The sequence below is a fragment of the Panicum virgatum genome, chromosome 6K, assembly GCF_016808335.1.
Source record: "Panicum virgatum strain AP13 chromosome 6K, P.virgatum_v5, whole genome shotgun sequence".
Taxonomy (NCBI): domain Eukaryota; kingdom Viridiplantae; phylum Streptophyta; class Magnoliopsida; order Poales; family Poaceae; genus Panicum; species Panicum virgatum.
In genome coordinates this window covers 19565005-19582403 of record NC_053141.1, presented here as the reverse complement: position 1 = coordinate 19582403, position 17399 = coordinate 19565005, and the positions used below count along the sequence as shown (strand labels likewise).

The 17399-nt window shown below is 50.7% G+C and overlaps 1 protein-coding gene across 1 annotated transcript in view; it reads right to left on the bottom strand.

Moving 5' to 3' along the window:
* Positions 1-234: 234 nt before the first annotated feature.
* Positions 235-17399, bottom strand: part of LOC120713325 (maternal protein pumilio-like) — a 41199-nt gene continuing 24034 nt past the window's right edge. The window contains exons 2-5 of the mRNA XM_039999308.1: positions 2719-2912; positions 2114-2417; positions 1065-1586; positions 235-288 (exon numbers count right to left, since the gene is read on the bottom strand). Coding sequence (XP_039855242.1) covers positions 235-288; positions 1065-1586; positions 2114-2417; positions 2719-2912 — 1074 coding nt within the window. The remainder of the gene's footprint in view (positions 289-1064; positions 1587-2113; positions 2418-2718; positions 2913-17399) is intronic.

The window sequence follows — 17399 nt, the reverse complement described above, 5'->3', positions numbered from 1 at the left end:
GACCTGTGCATCTAGAGCCCCGGACCTGGTACTAGCCTGGGACCCGTCCAGAGTAAGTCCCGCGAGCCTGCTACTAAGCTGTAACTTTGAAGTGGTACACAGGTTAAGCCCTGACTGGTGGTAGCCAGCCTCAAATCATTGAGCCTACCTACCAGGGGGTCCCGGCATCCGCTTTAGAGGTTTCATACAGATTGAAGTCCAGTCTTGATGGTAGACAGACTCAAACAGCTGAGTCTATCTCCCAGGGGGCCGGGGCATTTGCTTTGAGCCAGACGCCAACGATTGATCCTGCATGCATCAAACAGCTAAGTCACAGTATCATTACTACCATGCGAACAAGTTGATTCTTCTCTCTGTAGTTCTTTCTGCTACGCAGGGAAAGGAATAAGATGCTCGCTCGGCTTGCAAACTATGCGGCACCTATGCCCAGGGAGGTCCGGAGTATCTTCTACGGCTCAGGTGGCAGACAGGTCCAAACAACTGAACCTATCCGCCAGGGGGCTAGGGCGCCGGGGTGCTGCATACCGCAAACCAGCAACTGACAAACAGCTAAGTTGAAGTTTTCTTCTATTTCAAAAATTTTCAACTAGTACAATGTTTGTTACATAACACAAAAGGAAAAAGATACAATGCCCAGCTCAACGGTCTGCAGGCTCCCGCTTGAAGTAGGCGGCGATGAAGTCGATGACCACCCGCACGCTGTCCCGAGCGGCGGCCTCCGTCTCCGCTATAGGGCCATCGACCACGGGCGTCAGCGAGATGGCCGGGTCGTGGCTCCGGAGGCAGGTCAGGATGTGCTCCGCCACCATCCGGATCAGCTCACGGCCCTCGGCTTCGAGCTGGCCAGCAAGGACCGGCTCCAGACGCCAGAGCCTATCCAAAGCGGAGCTCAGCATTGGAAGGGCATCAACAATCGATGCTGGCGCCTATGCCACTTGGATTGGGCTCATTCCAAATGGCACTAGTGCTAGGCTCGCTTCGGTCGCCCAGTCAGCAATCCGCTGGGCCCCCATGCGCTGGTCCTCCTGGTGCTTCCGGACCACCTCCTGGACCGCCTCGTGCACCCGGGTGTCCAGAGCCCCCTTGGCTACGTCCATCTCGCGGGACCTCTCCTCGAGCTCAGCCTTCTTCTTCGCCACCGACTCCTTCTGCTTTTTGAGGGACTCGCGCTGTATCCCAAGCTGCTTCTCTATGCTGGTGGCGTGGGACTCCCGCTTAGAGAGGGACTTCCGGTCGTCCTCCAGCTCCGCCTCGGCAACAGCCAGCTTGCTGGCCCTCTCCTCCAGCTGCTTCCGCCATCCGGCCAAGGTCCCAGAGAGCTCATCCAGCTCTTGCTTGTGGATCTCAAGACCCTGGCTGCGGGTCACAAGCTCGAACCGCTGGGCAGCGAGCCCGGTCTCCAGTTCGGACCGCTGAGCTGCGAGGCTGACCACCTCCAAGGCAAAAGTCTCCTCCCGCTGGGCCAGGGCCTTCTCCCGGCTCGATATTGCAAGCTCCCGGTTGAACACCTTCAGAAGGTTGGCTCGATAGGCCTCTTGGTCGGCTTTGAGTTTTGACCGAGCTTCTGCAGCATGGGAGGCTTCAGCCTTCGTGTGCGCTTCCAGGCGGGTGTGCCAGTCCGAGAGGCGCGGGCGCTCGCTCTCCAGAGCACCCCACTCCCGCCGGAAGGCCGCCTCGGTGGAGGAGGTTGCCTCCTCTATTGACCGCCGGACTTGGATCAGCACCTGGGGAAGGGAGTCGCTTGCTCCTCCAGGAGTTGGAGCTGCAGGAGTTGCCTGCCAAAGACCACCTCCAACTCCTCTGCAACAGGACTGGAGCTGGAGGTGGGAGCTTCCGCTGCAGGACTTGTCTCCGGCGCCTCCGCCGCCTCCGCGTCGGGTGCGGCCGCGCCCAGCACCGGCGCCTCCACAGCCGCTGCGTCGGGTGCGGCTGCGCCCAGCACCAGCGCCACCGTCGCCGCCGCGTCGGGTGCGGCGGCGCCCAGCACCGGCGCCTCCGCCTCCGCCGCGTTGGGTGCGGCGGCGCCCAGTACCGGCGCCTCCACCGTTGCCGCGTCGGGTGCGGCGGCGCCCAGCACTGGCGCTTCCGCCGCCGCCGCGTCGGGTGCGGCTACGCCCAGCACCGACGCCTCTGCCGCCGCTGCGTCAGGCGTGGCTGTGCCCAGCACCAGCGCCTCCGCCGCCGCTGCGTCTGCCGCGCCCGCCACAGGCGCACCCGCCGCTGCAGCATTAAGCGCTGCTGAGCCTGGTGATGGCGCGCCCGTCACCACCGCATCGGACAGCATCGGGCTGGCAGAGGTCACTGCACCCGAGGAATCTGCACCCGCCGTCGCCGCCGCTGTCGCCGCCGAGGCCACGGTCGCCTGGGCACCAGCCGACGAGCCGGCGATGGTGGAAGGGATGCTTGGGCGAGGAGCCCTGGCAACAAAGAGGAGCTATCAGTGTTAAGCAGAGCACCGAGAATAAGGGATGTGGCCAAAATAGCACTAACCCTGAGACGATGGATCTCCAGCGTCCGCGGAGGCCCGACGACTGCTTCTGCTGCTGCTGCACCTGTGGCTGCTCCTGCTGCTGCTGATGATGCTCCCGTGGCTGCCGCTGCTGCTGTTGCTGCCGGGGGGAGGTGTCTCTCAGCGGTGATGGCGGCGGCGCATCCGCCCCAGAGGTCCCGCATTGGCCGGGGGCCCGGGAGCTGCCCTGGCCCGCGTCCTCGGCGGACCTCTGGCACTTCGCGCCGGGCTCCCTAACTAAGGTCCCGTCGCCCCGCTGCAGCCTGCGCCGGCTCGCATCTCCAGACGGCGCGCCGGAGCTGCCCCGGGCCTGGCTAGGACCGCTTGTAGCGGCGCTTCCAGCCACGGCCTGCTTGCCCTTGGCGGTGAGGTCGGACCCCGTGATGTCCGGCACGTCTTGATTCTCGGACACACCAGGGATTCAGATCCCACGGTTCGGGTCGCTTCCGGTCTGGCGTGCGGCCAGCCCGCCATCATCGAGAGTCGGCAGGGTGGCCAGCACTGCGGTCCTCAGGCGTGAGTCCTCGCAGAGGGGTATGACACCCTGGGGAACGATCAGCTGCTCCGGGATGAAGGCATCCCCCGTCACCGCTCGCTCCAAGACCTCCAAAGCTTCCTGGGTCAGATCGCTCCCCTCTCTGCGGTGGGTTCTGCTGCAGTCATTGAGGCCGGTAAAGTTCCAAGCAGGGCGCGACCTCTGCTTCACGGGGGCGATCTGGCGCTTCAAGAAATCTCCGAGCACGTGCAGCGAGGTGAGACCGCTCTCCGCTAGCGACCTGATCTTGCCCAGCACGGAGTCGAAATCCGGCTGCAGGGACGGCTTGGCCCTCTAGGATGCTCGGTCGGTGGCGGGTCCCTCGGTCGGCAGGGCGAGGCGCTCATTGGCTTCGGTGGTGGCGATCACCCAATCCCTACGCCACTCCTCCCACATTCCGCTTGTGAGGCCGGGAATGTAAGGCGTTGGCAGGTCGCTCCTTGTCTGGAAGTAATACGCCCCCACCTCATCCTTCGCCCTCCCGGACTGCACCAGTATGAAGAAATGGCGGAAGAGGATGATGCAGGGCCGCACTCCCATGAACATCTCGCACAAATGGACGAAGATGGACGTCAAGAGGAGGGAGTGGGGCGTAAGGTGCTGAAGTTGGAGGCCGAAGTCTTCCAGCAGCAACAGCAGGAACGAAGAGATCGGCAGCCCGACGCCGGTGGAGATGTGCGAGGTGAATAGCACAAATTCCCTGGCGCAGAGGTTGCTGAGGGGAACCGAGCCTGCTCGGACCCCCCGGCCAGTCTCCTGCGCACTCCACCCAAGCAGGCGGCGCACCGTGTTCAGCTCTTCCTCGGTCTGGAAACGGCGGGGATGAACAAGGGATGCCATCTCTCTGTGGAGGCGAGGAGCAATCTGCGCGGGGAGCAAGGGGCAAGGAAAGCTCGAAGGCAAAGGGGCGCAAAGGTTGGAAGGAAGAAGGCGAATGCGGGAAAGTAATCGCGGTATGTGGTTCGCCCCATTATAAAGCCTGACTCAATCGGCACGCCCCGGAACCGTCGCTGGAACCCAAGCGACGCCCTGCACCTGGTGTTAACCGCCGGTCCATGACAAGGGGGCCCAGGCCCATCTGTCAGGAAGAACGGGTAACCAGCAAATGTGTGAAAAGGCGGGATCTGAACCGTCGCCCACGCGCGGAGTGAGGCGGAAGCTGAGCTGATGTGTGCGTACTAAGCGCTGGCGTGGCCGAGCTCTTCGGGAACTGTGCCAGTGGTAAATGTTCCGTTTACTCCGGCCGCAACAATGCTGAGCGTCGCGCGCGTGACTAGGTTAACCACTGTGCGTGGGGGCCATGAGTCAGTAAGCCGTTGCGATGTGATGAGGCAGCAAACAACCCGATGGATGATCAAAGCCGGTCAAGACCCCTGCAGTAAGAGGTTTCAAGTTATGCAGAGCCAAATCGCAGTAGGGCCCCACCTGCGGGCTCGTACCTCCCCCGAGGTGGGCCCGGGGGCCACTGTCGGTACCCTGTAGCAGGGATACGCACTCCTACTGCAGGAAGGAAGGACCTGCGTAGTTATTCGTAACTACGCGCAAAGGACGGAGCAGTCGGGCCCCACGGGCCAGGCCCTTTCCTCACCAGGCCAACGGCCCCGGACCCGTTCCCCGCGTGGGGACGGGTCCGGAGGCGCCACGTGTCCCAGAGGAAGGGAAGCTCCGAGCTGACAGCCGAGGCCTCGGAACCCCCATAGGGGTCCGGGACCTCCTGCGTCGATCCGGACCTCCCATACCGCGTGGGGGTCCGGAGCTTCCACGAGTCCCGGAGGCACGGGTGCGGGCTCGTGCACGAGTCTTCCGCTGGAAGACTTGCCCACCCACAGCATTTAATGCGGGTGGTTGAGGCGTGCTCTGTCGCCGCGGCACGCGGGACAGCCTTTGTCAGGCCTCACTGTGCACCGCGTATTACCAAGGTACACAGTGAGGCCGCCTGTGCCGCACCCACGTAGGGCCCGTCTGCCGCATTAATTGGATACGACGGCACGACACTTTTCCATCATGCCGCCTACGCCGCAAGCTATGCGGCCAATTCAGCTACGTGGTAGGCAACGCCGCTAGCTATGCCTGGCGCCGTTCCGACAAGACAGCGCCTGGACACGCCGGACGGAGGATTCCGGGAGCAGGCAATGGAATCCAGGAGAGAGATCTCCTTCGCCTGCGACGCCATAATTGTGAATAGTACGTTATCTTGTACTACATCGTTGGGCCCACCTATCGGGATCCCAACGTCCATGTACGCATCCCCTTGAGATATAAAAGGGAGGCGCTCGTTGTACACTACAAGCCGAACAGACCCAAGCTCTCGCAGACTCTCTCGAGGCAAGGCAATACAACACACAGTGGACGTAGGGTATTACGCTCCGGCGGCCCGAACCACTCTATTCCTGCTGTGTTCATCGTGTTCTTGAGCGAGATCGAACTAGGACTAGCTAACCCCCGAGTACACACCCTCTGGGCTTAGGCGGGTGCCTTCCTCCACCCGGCTGTGGTTTGCAGCACCACGACATCAATTCACCAAAACTCATAGAATTGTTTAGTTATAAGCCCTATATCTAAGTTTGGTGATTATTTATCATGAAAAGCTGCAGGAGTTGACGGTTGATTTTAGCACTTAAGGACTATCAACAACACCCCCACACTTAGTCCTTTGCTCGTCCTCGAGTAAAGTTTGAAGGACTAAGGTGGTTGCCACTCCTTGAACATAACCTGCATACAAGTTATTCCATGCTTCTTCCAATTCTTGTGAACTTTTTTTTGAGTAGCTACCATGCTTTCTTGGGTAATTGAAGAACAGAATGGAACAGACTTTAGGTTCCTAGCTCTTCCTGCTCAGAAACTTGGGTTTTTATTTTTGAAAACAAAAGTATAGTCTTGCTCCTCAAATTATTCTCTCAAAACACACTTTTTATTTTAGATCCTCACCAAGGCAAAGTTGTTGCCTTCTTTTCTCCCTACCGTCTAATCAGGCTTATGTGGAGCTCAGGGTAGGACTAAAGAGGCATATTTTCTTTGCTTATGTTGTTGAGTCAAAAACAAGATCCAAGCAGAAACGAGTCATACAATATGATCAAGACGTGCAAGTGTGTCGAATATTTTTGGTTGATAGTGGATGAACTCCTTTGCATGATCTATCTCTCTCGTATTTTTCTTGGACATGGGCTATATATTTCTTCTCTCTTTTTTTTCGACATGTCTTGTGGACATGTGGCATACCTTCTTTGGGTATGCATCTTTTCTCTTCTTTTTTTCTTTTTGTCATGCTTTTTGAGCATGTGGCATACCTTCTTTGGGAATACATCTTTTATTTCTTTTTGTATAGCCCATATCCTTCATGATAACCTTGGAGAGAGAGTCATGATAGAACATGGAGTTTTATTTTGTGAGTGGATGGAAATGCTTGCTATCTTCTAATGTGGAAGTATAGCATGTGAATGGACGTATACGTGATCTTGATCATGAGAGTATGACAAGTCTCTAACAAGGGTCAAAGAATTTGACAAAACTCAAAGCAAAGTCAAACTGCATATGAGGGTTTGATCATGAAAATCTAACTTGGTAGGAATTTGTAATTTGAGGAGACAAGCCATTGCGCTTTTTTTAGCAAGAAATCCCAAATACTTTGCACGGAAGAGCATGGTTCCATTCATCCAATCATATCGCATTCGTCAATTACTTAGATATCATGGGTTCCCTATGAAGATTATTGTTCACAAGAACCAGAGAGAATGCAAGGAATAAAGAGTATGCAAATTTATTGATGAAAGCGCATGGAGTGCAAGGCCCTTCTTTGCATTTTGATTTGGAGTTGAAATTTTAGATCACAATTTATTTGAATAGGGAGGTGTGAGTTTAGGAGAGCAAACCAGTGTCATGGATGAAGCAGGGCAGTAGGACCCTCATTAGGAGTTCGGTGGACCCCGGGGGTCAGTTGGTCCCTTTTGTGGGCCGTCAGGTCCCGTCTTTGGCGTGTTGCTTGGAGCTGGTCTGTCGGTGTTGTGCGGCATGTTGGGGGAGAGATCTCAAGTGAGTTTACTCCTTGTGCTTTTGAGAGATCTCCCCACACTTATTCTTGTACCTACTTTTATTCAACAAAACAAAGGTGGAAACAAGCAAGGACTCTGCCGGTTGTAAACACTGGGGAGTCTAAATTTTTATTGAACAAGTATTTGAAAAAGCCTAAATTTCTTTTATTTTGTTTTTTATTATTTTTTTATTTATTTTATTGTTTTTATGTTTTTTTATGGCAAACTAGGCCTAATGGGTAACTTGGCAAGGTGGAAGCATGACATGAGGATGCATGAGTTATGGGATTACTTACCTGAGAATTCGCCAAGCATGAACAATAATGCATAGCTAGGCTTGGTGAAGCAAAGTTTTGCATTTTGTTCTGCTTAGTTCCTCGTGCATCTGTCCTCCATGGAACCAAGGAGTGCTGCATGAGTGTTGGGTTGTCGCATGTTGCTCGAAGGTTGTTTTATTTTTATTCCCTCCAAAAGGTTAGTGGACAACAAATACTCGAGGCATGTTTAAAGAAATTTTGAATGGATTTCATTATTACCTTGAGATTAGTTGCTCACATCCATGCTTTAAGGAAAATTAAATTGGAGGTTCAAAAGCCATGGATCCCATATTGTTTGCCATTATTTTATTAATCATTTTATTCAAGAGAAAGATATACTTTTTTCAAAGGGTATTTATTGTTGTTCACCAAATTTTTATTATTTTTTCAGCAAAACTCAAACAAGACTGGGATAAAAATGCATGAACGTAACGGGCGTTTTGTCGAAATACTCACGGTGCACCTTGAAAGGTGATTTGTGCCTCCTTTGTACGTTGTGCATTTGTTTTTCCTTCGAAGTACATCTCAAGCCTTGATTCACCTCCAGTATGAACTTAGCTTCAGGACTTACCCACCTATTTGAAGTCTTTCCTTCAGGGGTTAGTCCGCAAAATATATACATCCAATGCCTATGAAAGTATTAAATCTGATGGATCATTAATCAAATTTGATATGAAGTCTCACTTGATTAAAGATCCCAAGCACTAGGCTAAAACCAGATCATACAAAAAAATAGGCAAAGGTTGCATGCATTTGTAAAATCAAGCTATGTTCAAAAGAAGATAAATATGAGTGAAGGATTGATGAACATTGACTTACCTTTGCACATACCTGAGCGTACTTACCAGCAGCACATATGAATGGAAGTCTTGGAGTTGCTGCAGTGGTAGCATGGTCGCATATGGTTGTTGACGATTCCTCCTTTGATGTTAGCTTGAAGCGGAGGAGAGCACCCAGACCATCCCAACTCAGGCGAACAACCAAGGCCAGGTCGTACACACTGCTAGTGTGTAGAAAACATAGACCTTGGTGGCATGATCCGTTGGCACAATGCTTTTGGGATTGGAGGTGCAAAGTATGTCTCCTTTCTTTGCATATGAGCATGTGCCAAACAAGGTGGAGTAGGAAAGCCCCGGATCAGAAGAGGAGCATTCCTCTTCTTTGCGTGCGTTGGGACTACTAGCAATGCTATGCAAAGCCGGCAGCGGAAGAGAGTTATGGCAAGGCTTTGCAAGCGCGTGAGAGCAAGGTTGGGTCGAGCCAGGTGGTGAAATATTTTTCCGCTGAAGTGTAATGCCACAGCTTGAAGGTGTGCACACAAGACAGCCTTTGATGTGTGTAGAGCTAGCTAGCTCACTCTCACTCCCTTCCTTTCTCACTCCCCATTTTTTTATATATACCCTCTTTTTTCTCTCTTTCTTTTTTCTTTTTTTTCTCTTTTTTTTGACTCACTCTTTTTTTTCTTCTTTTTCTTCATCTCTCTTTTTCTTTATTTTTCTTTAGAAGAGTAGGCTAATACCAACCTTGGTACGGATGGATCTTATTGCGGGGTGATTACTATCTCCCCCCACACTTGGATTGTGTCATACGACACTAAATCAAGTGTGCGGTGTTGGTGCCTCCTTCAGAGTGTGCTCCATCGCAGATGTACCAAAGTGTTGATGCAGCCCCCATATTTTCGGTCATCGTATGTCCCTGTTCTTCTCAATCTTAACCTGCATTGGTTAGGGCCAAGAATACCCGAAGATGCATACTAAACTAAAAACATGTTCATGATTATTATTATAAAGAAGGAATTTTTTATATATATTATATATATCCTCTTTTTTTTTTCTTTTTGATAATCCGGGCTGTCTCCCGGCAGTGCTTCGTTTAAGGTCTCGAGCTCGACCATGGGGGCTTCTTTCTGCAGCTATCAATTTGGTGATGTAGCCCTTACCTTCACCACCGTCCGTCGATTGTGCTTAAGCTGCAAGGTTAGTGCGATAGTGCAACAACGAAATTTACAATGCTTACGATAAACAAAGGCGTCTACAACCATCCTTCTAAATGTTTTGCTAGAGATAGTTTTAAGGAGGTTGCAGCTCGCGACAGCATTCATGGTGCAACAAGTGGCTGTCTCTGGAGGAGTGCTATATCGGCATGGTGTTGGTGATTCAAGGATGAAGCTACCATGCTCTTCTATTGAGTCTTTTTCTTCGCGCTCCAGAGATAGTGCCTCACTAGATTTCCTTGCCCAAGGATTCCCTATCACTAGAGGTTCATCGTGGATGATCATGGTTGTATCTCGATCATGATCGAGAACAATATGATTTGGGCTAGTGGGACGAGGCTCGAACTCGATCAAGGATGATGAGGTTTGCACCATCATCTCGAGCGGGTTTTGCTTGGGAAAAGGCTTTGCCGAAGGATTTTCTAAGCAAGGTGTGGCAGAGGTCATTTTTCCAAGTTTCTCGAATAGGCTCCCTAGAGGTGTATGATGAAGGTTGTCCGGAGGGCAGCCTATGAGGAGATCAAAATAGAGGACATCAAAGATGTAAAAATCAAGATTGACCTCGATTTTGTCTATAGTAATTGGCACAGCACTTGCGACCCCTCGGCACTCAAGAATGTGTCAAAAGGGACAACTTTCAAAGAGTTTACCTAATGGATTTTGTGTAATACTCCCCAAGAGAGAGTGTGCCAAGTGTCATGGCATGATATTACCCTCCATGTTGGGGATAAGCTGGGCTTTTATGGTGATCCCCCGTATGGAACATGGAATGATCGTGGAGGGTGACTCAACCCAAACTGCTTCAGAAAAGTCTATTATTCTATCTGACCATCCCTCCTTGGTGTTTTCCTCGAGAAGTTCTTCATTGAGAGGATCAAGAGGAGAAGCAATGTTTGGAGAGATCAACTGTGACGCAAGCATCATCTCTTCGAATAGGTTGTGGTCGTAATGATGCTCCACCATTGGAATTTCCGGGCAAGAGATAGGAGTGGTGAGAGTAGTTTGCCCAGAATCATAACTGAGGCTCCCTTGCGTTGATGTTTCTTGGAGAAGGTTTTCTAAAGGGAAGCCTATAAGAAGTTCGAAATCGACGATCGGGTAGATGTAGAAGTCTAAGCGAACCTTGATTTTGTCTATCTTGACTGGCACTGCCCGTGCGATCCCCCGACATTCAAAGAATAGTCCTGAAGAACATCGGAGGAGTCTATCGGTCGGGTCTAGAGGCATGCTTCCAATGAAGGTGTCTGTAAGGCATTCGGACATGATGCAAGCCTCGGCAGTGGGGTCATGAAGGGCTTCTACGGTTGTTCCTCTTATTGAATGTTGGCGCTCCTTAAGTACCCATTTTATCCCTTGTTTATCCTTGATAATGGCATGAATTTAATATCAAAATCACTAACCGTCCTAACCCCGGCCTTATTATTGGTCATTTTCACATTTGCACATATATTTTGGAGGAACTTTGTTTTTGTAGGTTTTTGGCCTATTTTGGAGCATGAAATGATGAGGCCCGTGATCGAGCGCTAACACGGAGAAAGACGAAGGCCAAAGCCCAAAGGAAGGACCAAAGCCCATGTTGATTCGAAGCCCATTCATGCACATCCATCCTCCAAGAGAGCCCAAAGGACCAAGCCCACGAAGATGAGATCAAGATACTTCGGGATTAAGCAAAGCAAATGAAGATTTACGGAAGGATTCCCTATCCTGTCCTTTCCTCGAAGATATCTCCAAGATAACGACGTCCAAAGGGGTGCAATTGTGAAGGACATAAACTCTAGAAGATGTGAGGAGTCTACACGCGAAAGATGAGACCGAGGCGGGCCCGAAAGAGGGTAGGCCAGCCGGCCTAGGCCTATGAGCCGGCCGGCCTAGTCCGTTTCCAAGGCGGTTCGGCCTCCCCTTCGACCGGTGGCTTCCTCGGCTCATAAATAGCTCGCACCTTATTCAACTCGCGGCATCCATCCACCCAGAACTCGACAAAAACCTAGTGCCAAGACTGGAGGGAGACGACGGCCGCCGCAAGTCTTCGAAGTTGTCTAGGAGATGGCTTAGGCCGCCCTTAGCTGCCATGGATGTAACACCCGGTTTATGAAAGGACATAAACCGAGCAATCATATACGTGCCAGGATCAAGTCACACGTATATACAACAGAATGAACAGTATATCATAGCACATATCACGTAAAAAGATATAATAAAGTGAATACGAATATTATTTATTACATTAATGACAAAAATGTCTGATACAGAGTATGCGGAAGCGTAGAATACATATACGAAGTCTCTCGGAAGCTGGGCGCCACAGGGACGTCGACTGGGAGACGAACGCCTAGAAGTCCTCGTAGTCCTGGTAGCGCTGAGCGAACTCCCTCGCGTCGGCAGGAACTGAGCAGCAGTAGAGTATCCCCAAGAGGAAAAAGAGTAGAGTAGGCAAGAGTGAGTACACAACTTGTACTCAACAAGTATATAACAAACTATGAGGCTCTAGGTTGGCTGACTGACTGCATTAGCTTTTAAGTCTTGGCAAAATTTTATTAAAGCTATTTACTACAAGTTGATGAATTACCATAAACCCAGTTACATAATAATTAATCAAAATTAATCATGAACTACTGAGAACCAAACCACAACCATACCAAAACCCCGAGAGGCACCCCCCTCGTCGGAAGGAGATAACCCCACTAATCAAAAGGAGGATCTGGGCCGCTCATGACCATGAGCACGGCTAGTATACCAGTTTTACACTCTGCAGAGGTTGCACATCTTTACCCACAAGTCGTGAGGTACGCTAGTTGTTCATCACACTTCCTTAGGTGAGATGACTAGCAAACTCACTACGAGGCCTTTACAAAGAATCTCGTTGGTAAGGAATAACCACGAGGGTTGGATCGGTGACTATGGAGCAGGTCTAGTGGGCGTGAAGAATACCACAGACGAGGCCACTCAGTACGAGGGACATAGAAGCTTACCACCCTTGCCCCGCAGGTAAGTTACTCCAAACCAAAAAGACCTAATTATTACGCCAAGACCGTCCCATTCCAGTCTTGTGGTAGCGCTGTTATCCCAGGTTGTTGCTCTATGAACCGGTCCTTATGGAGAGTGGCCAACCCAGCAGTAAGCACCGTGCTGGCCCCCCTAAACCATGTTTCTAACAAAACCATTTTAACGAGACGTGAGCCCCTCAACGGGCCACTCTTAGAATTAAGTTGCATATACCATTAATCAAATTAATTAAAAAGGACCAAGTGTGTTATAGCGCGGCACCTAGCACAACTAACCAAAATGCAACCCAAAGGATATATATAAAGGATATAAGTGGCTAGGAAATCCTTATAGGCATACAGTATTAAAATGCAGTATGAAAATGTATTTAAAAGTGATAGGTTGTTCATGTTATACTTGCCTTTCTCGTACTACTCCTGCTGCTGCTCAAACTGGTCGGAAGACGGCTGCTCCGGGTACTGGTACTGGGGCTCCTCAGATGGATCACCGTCTACTCACGAACACATGGCCAAAAGCAAGGCACACAACATAAACATACATGCAAACAAAGGCTAACACTAAGAAACAGTACAACAATACATAAAAACAGCAAACAAAACTAGGCGAGAACTATTCTACGCGTTACAACGATCGCGTGGACATAAAGAACGCCTAAAACGGAGCTAGAACGTGAAATCTATGCCTAAAACAAGTTCCAGGGACCTATTTGCAAGAAAACTGGAGTTCCAGGGGGTTTCTGGGCAAAACCGAGGACTAAAACGTAATAACCAGAAAGATCCGAGGGCTAACGAGCAAAAAGGCCCTAACTGGACGGCGGGTTCTATATCTAAAAAGCTCAGGGGTTAAAACGTTAAAAACTGGGCTTATCTGAGAATATTTTTGAACTGGACCGGAGCTCGGGTTGATTTCTAGGAAACTGGGGGGCTCTTTAGCAAATTCTTCAGGCCGAAACGGTATGTTTTGATATCGGCCGTTGGATCACGATCGGGTGGTTTGGATCTAAATGGGGGGATGATCTAATCTTGGACACGGGTTCTGGATCGGACGGCTCAGGGCCATCGCGGGCTACGGCGGCGGCGGGGATCGCCGAGAAACTCTTTCCCGTGGTGGCGCCTCGCCGGACTTCGGTGCTTTGGTGTTCCCGGGCTCAAAACAGAGCGGATCTGGGTCAGCTAGGGACTACGCGACATGCGTAGTTCACCTGGGACAAGATCTGGGCGCGAGCGGTTCTGAGGCGGCGCGAACATGGACGGCGGCGGCTCTGCACGGAGACTCTCGCCGGCGAGCGGAGTTCTAAGCACTAGAGCGGCCTATGATCTAAGACAACAGGTGCAAAAGGAAAGGGGAGGTCTAGGCGGTGCTCACCGGGCGTGGATTGAGTTGGGGACGTCGCGCAGAGCGGTCGGCGATGAAGGCCAGCGGCGGCGCACGGACGGCGTCGGGAAAGGGGTGGCTGCAGGGCGTCTCTGGCTCCTGGAACTCGTGATCCGGTCTGCACGGGTCCTGTGAAAGTGGTTCAGGAGTCAAATAGGCACTAGAGTCGACGGCGGTGAGAAAATTGGGCGGGCGGCGCAACTCACCATCGAGCGATTCGGGCGCGATTCCGGCGAGGTGGGGCCTGGGCTCCGGGGCAAAGAACTTGGGGAGCTCCCTGGGTGCACGGCGGTGCTCTTGCGAGGATCTGCCGGGGTGGAGGGGCAGCGGGGTGGCGTGAGCGCGGCAGCGCAGAGGAGCGGCGGCATGGCGGAGCAAGGCGCGCGGCTTGCTAGGGTTCTGGAGTGGTGGCGGAGGTGGATAGGGTGCAGGGAGGGTCTCAAGGCTAAATAAAGGAGGGCACGGGGATCTTGGGAGTGCGTGCCCGCGGTGAGTGCGGCGAGGATTGCGGGTGGCGGCGTGGCCATTGCGCGCGAGGAAAGCGGGAGGCGGGGGATGACATGCGGGCCCGGCCTGTCAGTAAGGCGACGCGTGGTGAGAGGAGGCAGGCCGTGCGGCGCGCTAGGCTGAGTCGCTAGCGGGGTGCTGGGCGGCCGGCCGCGTTGAGCGAGCGGGCCGAGCGGGAGAGATAGGCCGGCACGGAGCGCGAGGCGTGGGAGAGAGGGAGTTCTGGGGAGCGCGGCCGAACGCGCTGGTGGGCCGCGGGGAAAGAAACTTGGGCTGCGGGAAAAAGGAGAGGGATGAGCGGGCTGGGCTGGTGTGGGTTTGGTTGGGCCGAGGGGTGAGAGATGGGATGACTGGGCCGGGTTAGAGTGGGTTTTGGGCTGGGTTTTGGGTTTTCTTTTCTAACCATTTCTAAAACAAACCAAATTTGAATTCAAAACCTTATTCACTCAAACAAATAAATTAATGCACCAGCATGAATGCACAAACATTTTGACCCTATGATAAATTTTAATTACTTGAGGATCAAAATTGGATTAAATGCAAGTTTAAACACAATACACCTTAGAAATTTAATTAAAGCCAATTAAATTTATTATTAAATAGGAAAATTAAATTAGGGTGTTACAAATCCTACCCCCTTACCGGAATCTCGGGACATTCTGGTGGGATGGCTAGCAAAGAGACCAGGATAGGTCTTCCGCAGCTCACCTTCTCGGTATGGTGACTCCATTGCATTCTGCACATCTTTGTCTTCTTGTCCCGAGTAACTCTCTCAGATGTCTCCAAAAAAATTTTCACCGAGTGCTCGTTGTAAGTCAGATCTGCTTGCGCATCCAACCCTTTCAACGGTGCTTGTTCTTCTGGCACTCTCAAGCATTTCTTCAACTCAGATCTGCATAACTCTTCCGCCTCGTCCGAGTAATCCTCAAATTCTCCCATACTATCTTTAGGCCGGGGTGTCACATCCCTACCCTCTTACAGAAATTGACGTCCTCGTCGGTGAATTTCTGGATATCACATCTTCTTCGCACTATTTTTCTTCAAGCAAGACAGAAGAACCCAAGGCATGATAAGGTAGAGAGGATAGAGTGGATGGTTTTACCCCCAACGATCTAAATCGTTTTATTAATTAATTAACTTTAACTTAAGACTGATTTTCTTTAAACAAATTTAACTACTAAACTATGCAATCATTCAAAAATCCAAATCAAACATGTAGCACAATAACAAGCATACAAATTTCACAACTTAGCCGAGTTTAACATACGACTCGACTAACACATCGCGTCGCAGAACGTGCTATCGTATTATTATAAAGGGTCATTTAGCTTACACCTATGATGGTCAGACGACTGATTTCAGGCCAGAATCTACGAAAACCATTCTATAGAAAGAGAAATCAAGGCAAGACGAGTAAGAGTCTTGGAATTTCAAGAAATATAATAGCAAAATAGTTTCAGCAGACAAGGCTGAGAGAGAAGAAGGCTTAAAACTTGACCAGTCCTATCTAGGCTTTCGTCCTACAGTCGATACGGCTCTGATACCACTCTGTAACACCCGGTTTATAAAAGGACATAAACCGAATAATCATATACGTGCCAGGATCAAGTCACACGTATATACAACAGAATGAACAGTATATCATAGCACATATCACGTAAAAAGATATAATAAAGCGAATACGAATATTATTTATTACATTAATGACAAAAATGTCTGATACAGAGTATGCAGAAGCGTAGAATACATATACGAAGTCTCTCGGAAGCTGGGCGCCACAGGGACGTCGACTGGGAGACGAACGCCTAGAAGTCCTCGTAGTCCTGGTAGCACTGAGCGAACTCCCTCGCGTCGGCAGGAACTGAGCAGCAGTAGAGTATCCCCAAGAGGAAAAAGAGTAGAGTAGGCAAGAGTGAGTACACAACTTGTACTCAACAAGTATAACACAAACTATGAGGCTCTAGGTTGGCTGACTCACTGCATTAGCTTTTATGTCTTGGCAAAATTTTATTAAAGCTATTTACTACAAGTTGATGAATTACCATAAACCCAGTTACATAATAATTAATCAAGATTAATCATGAACTACTGAGAACCAAACCACAACCATACCAAAACCTCGAGAGGCACCCCCCTTGTCGGAAGGAGATAACCCCACTAATCAAAAGGAGGATCTGGGCCGCTCATGACCGTGTGCATGGCTAGTATACCAGTTTTACACTCTGCAGAGGTTGCACATCTTTACCCACAAGTCGTGAGCTACGCTAGTTATTCATCACACTTCCTTAGGTGAGATGACTAGCAAACTCACTACGAGGCCTTTACAAAGAATCTCGTTGGTAAGGAATAACCGCGAGGGTTGGATCGGCGACTATGGAGCAGGTCTAGTGGGCGTCAAGAATACCACAGACGAGGCCACTCAGTACGAGGGACATAGAAGCTTACCAACCTTGCCCCGCAGGTAAGTTACTCCAAACCAAAAAGACCTAATTATTACTCCAAGACCATCCCATTCCAGTCTTGTGGTAGCGTTGTTGTCCCAGGTTGTCGCTCTATGAACCGGTCCTTATGGAGAGTGGCCAACCCAGCAGTAAGCACCGTGCTGGCCCCCCTAAACCATGTTTCTAACAAAACCATTTTAACAAGACGTGAGCCCCTCAACGGGCCACTCTCAGAATTAAGTTGCATATACCATTAATCAAATTAATTAAAAAGGACCAAGTGTGTTATAGCGCAACACCTAGCACAACTAACCAAAATGCAACCCAAAGGATATATATAAAGGATATAAGTGGCTAGGAAATCCTTATAGGCATACAGTATTAAAATGCAGTATGAAAATGTATTTAAAAGTGATAGGTTGTTCATGTTATACTTGCCTTCCTCGTACTGCTCCTGCTGCTGCTCAAACTGGTCGGAAGATGGCTGCTCCGGGTACTGGTACTGGGGCTCCTCAGATGGATCACCGTCTACTCACGAACACATGGCCAAAAGCAAGGCACACAACATAAACATACATGCAAACAAAGGCTAACACTAAGAAATAGTACAACAATACATAAAAACAGCAAACAAAACTAGGCGAGAACTATTCTACGTGTTACAACGATCGCGTGGACATAAAGAACGCCTA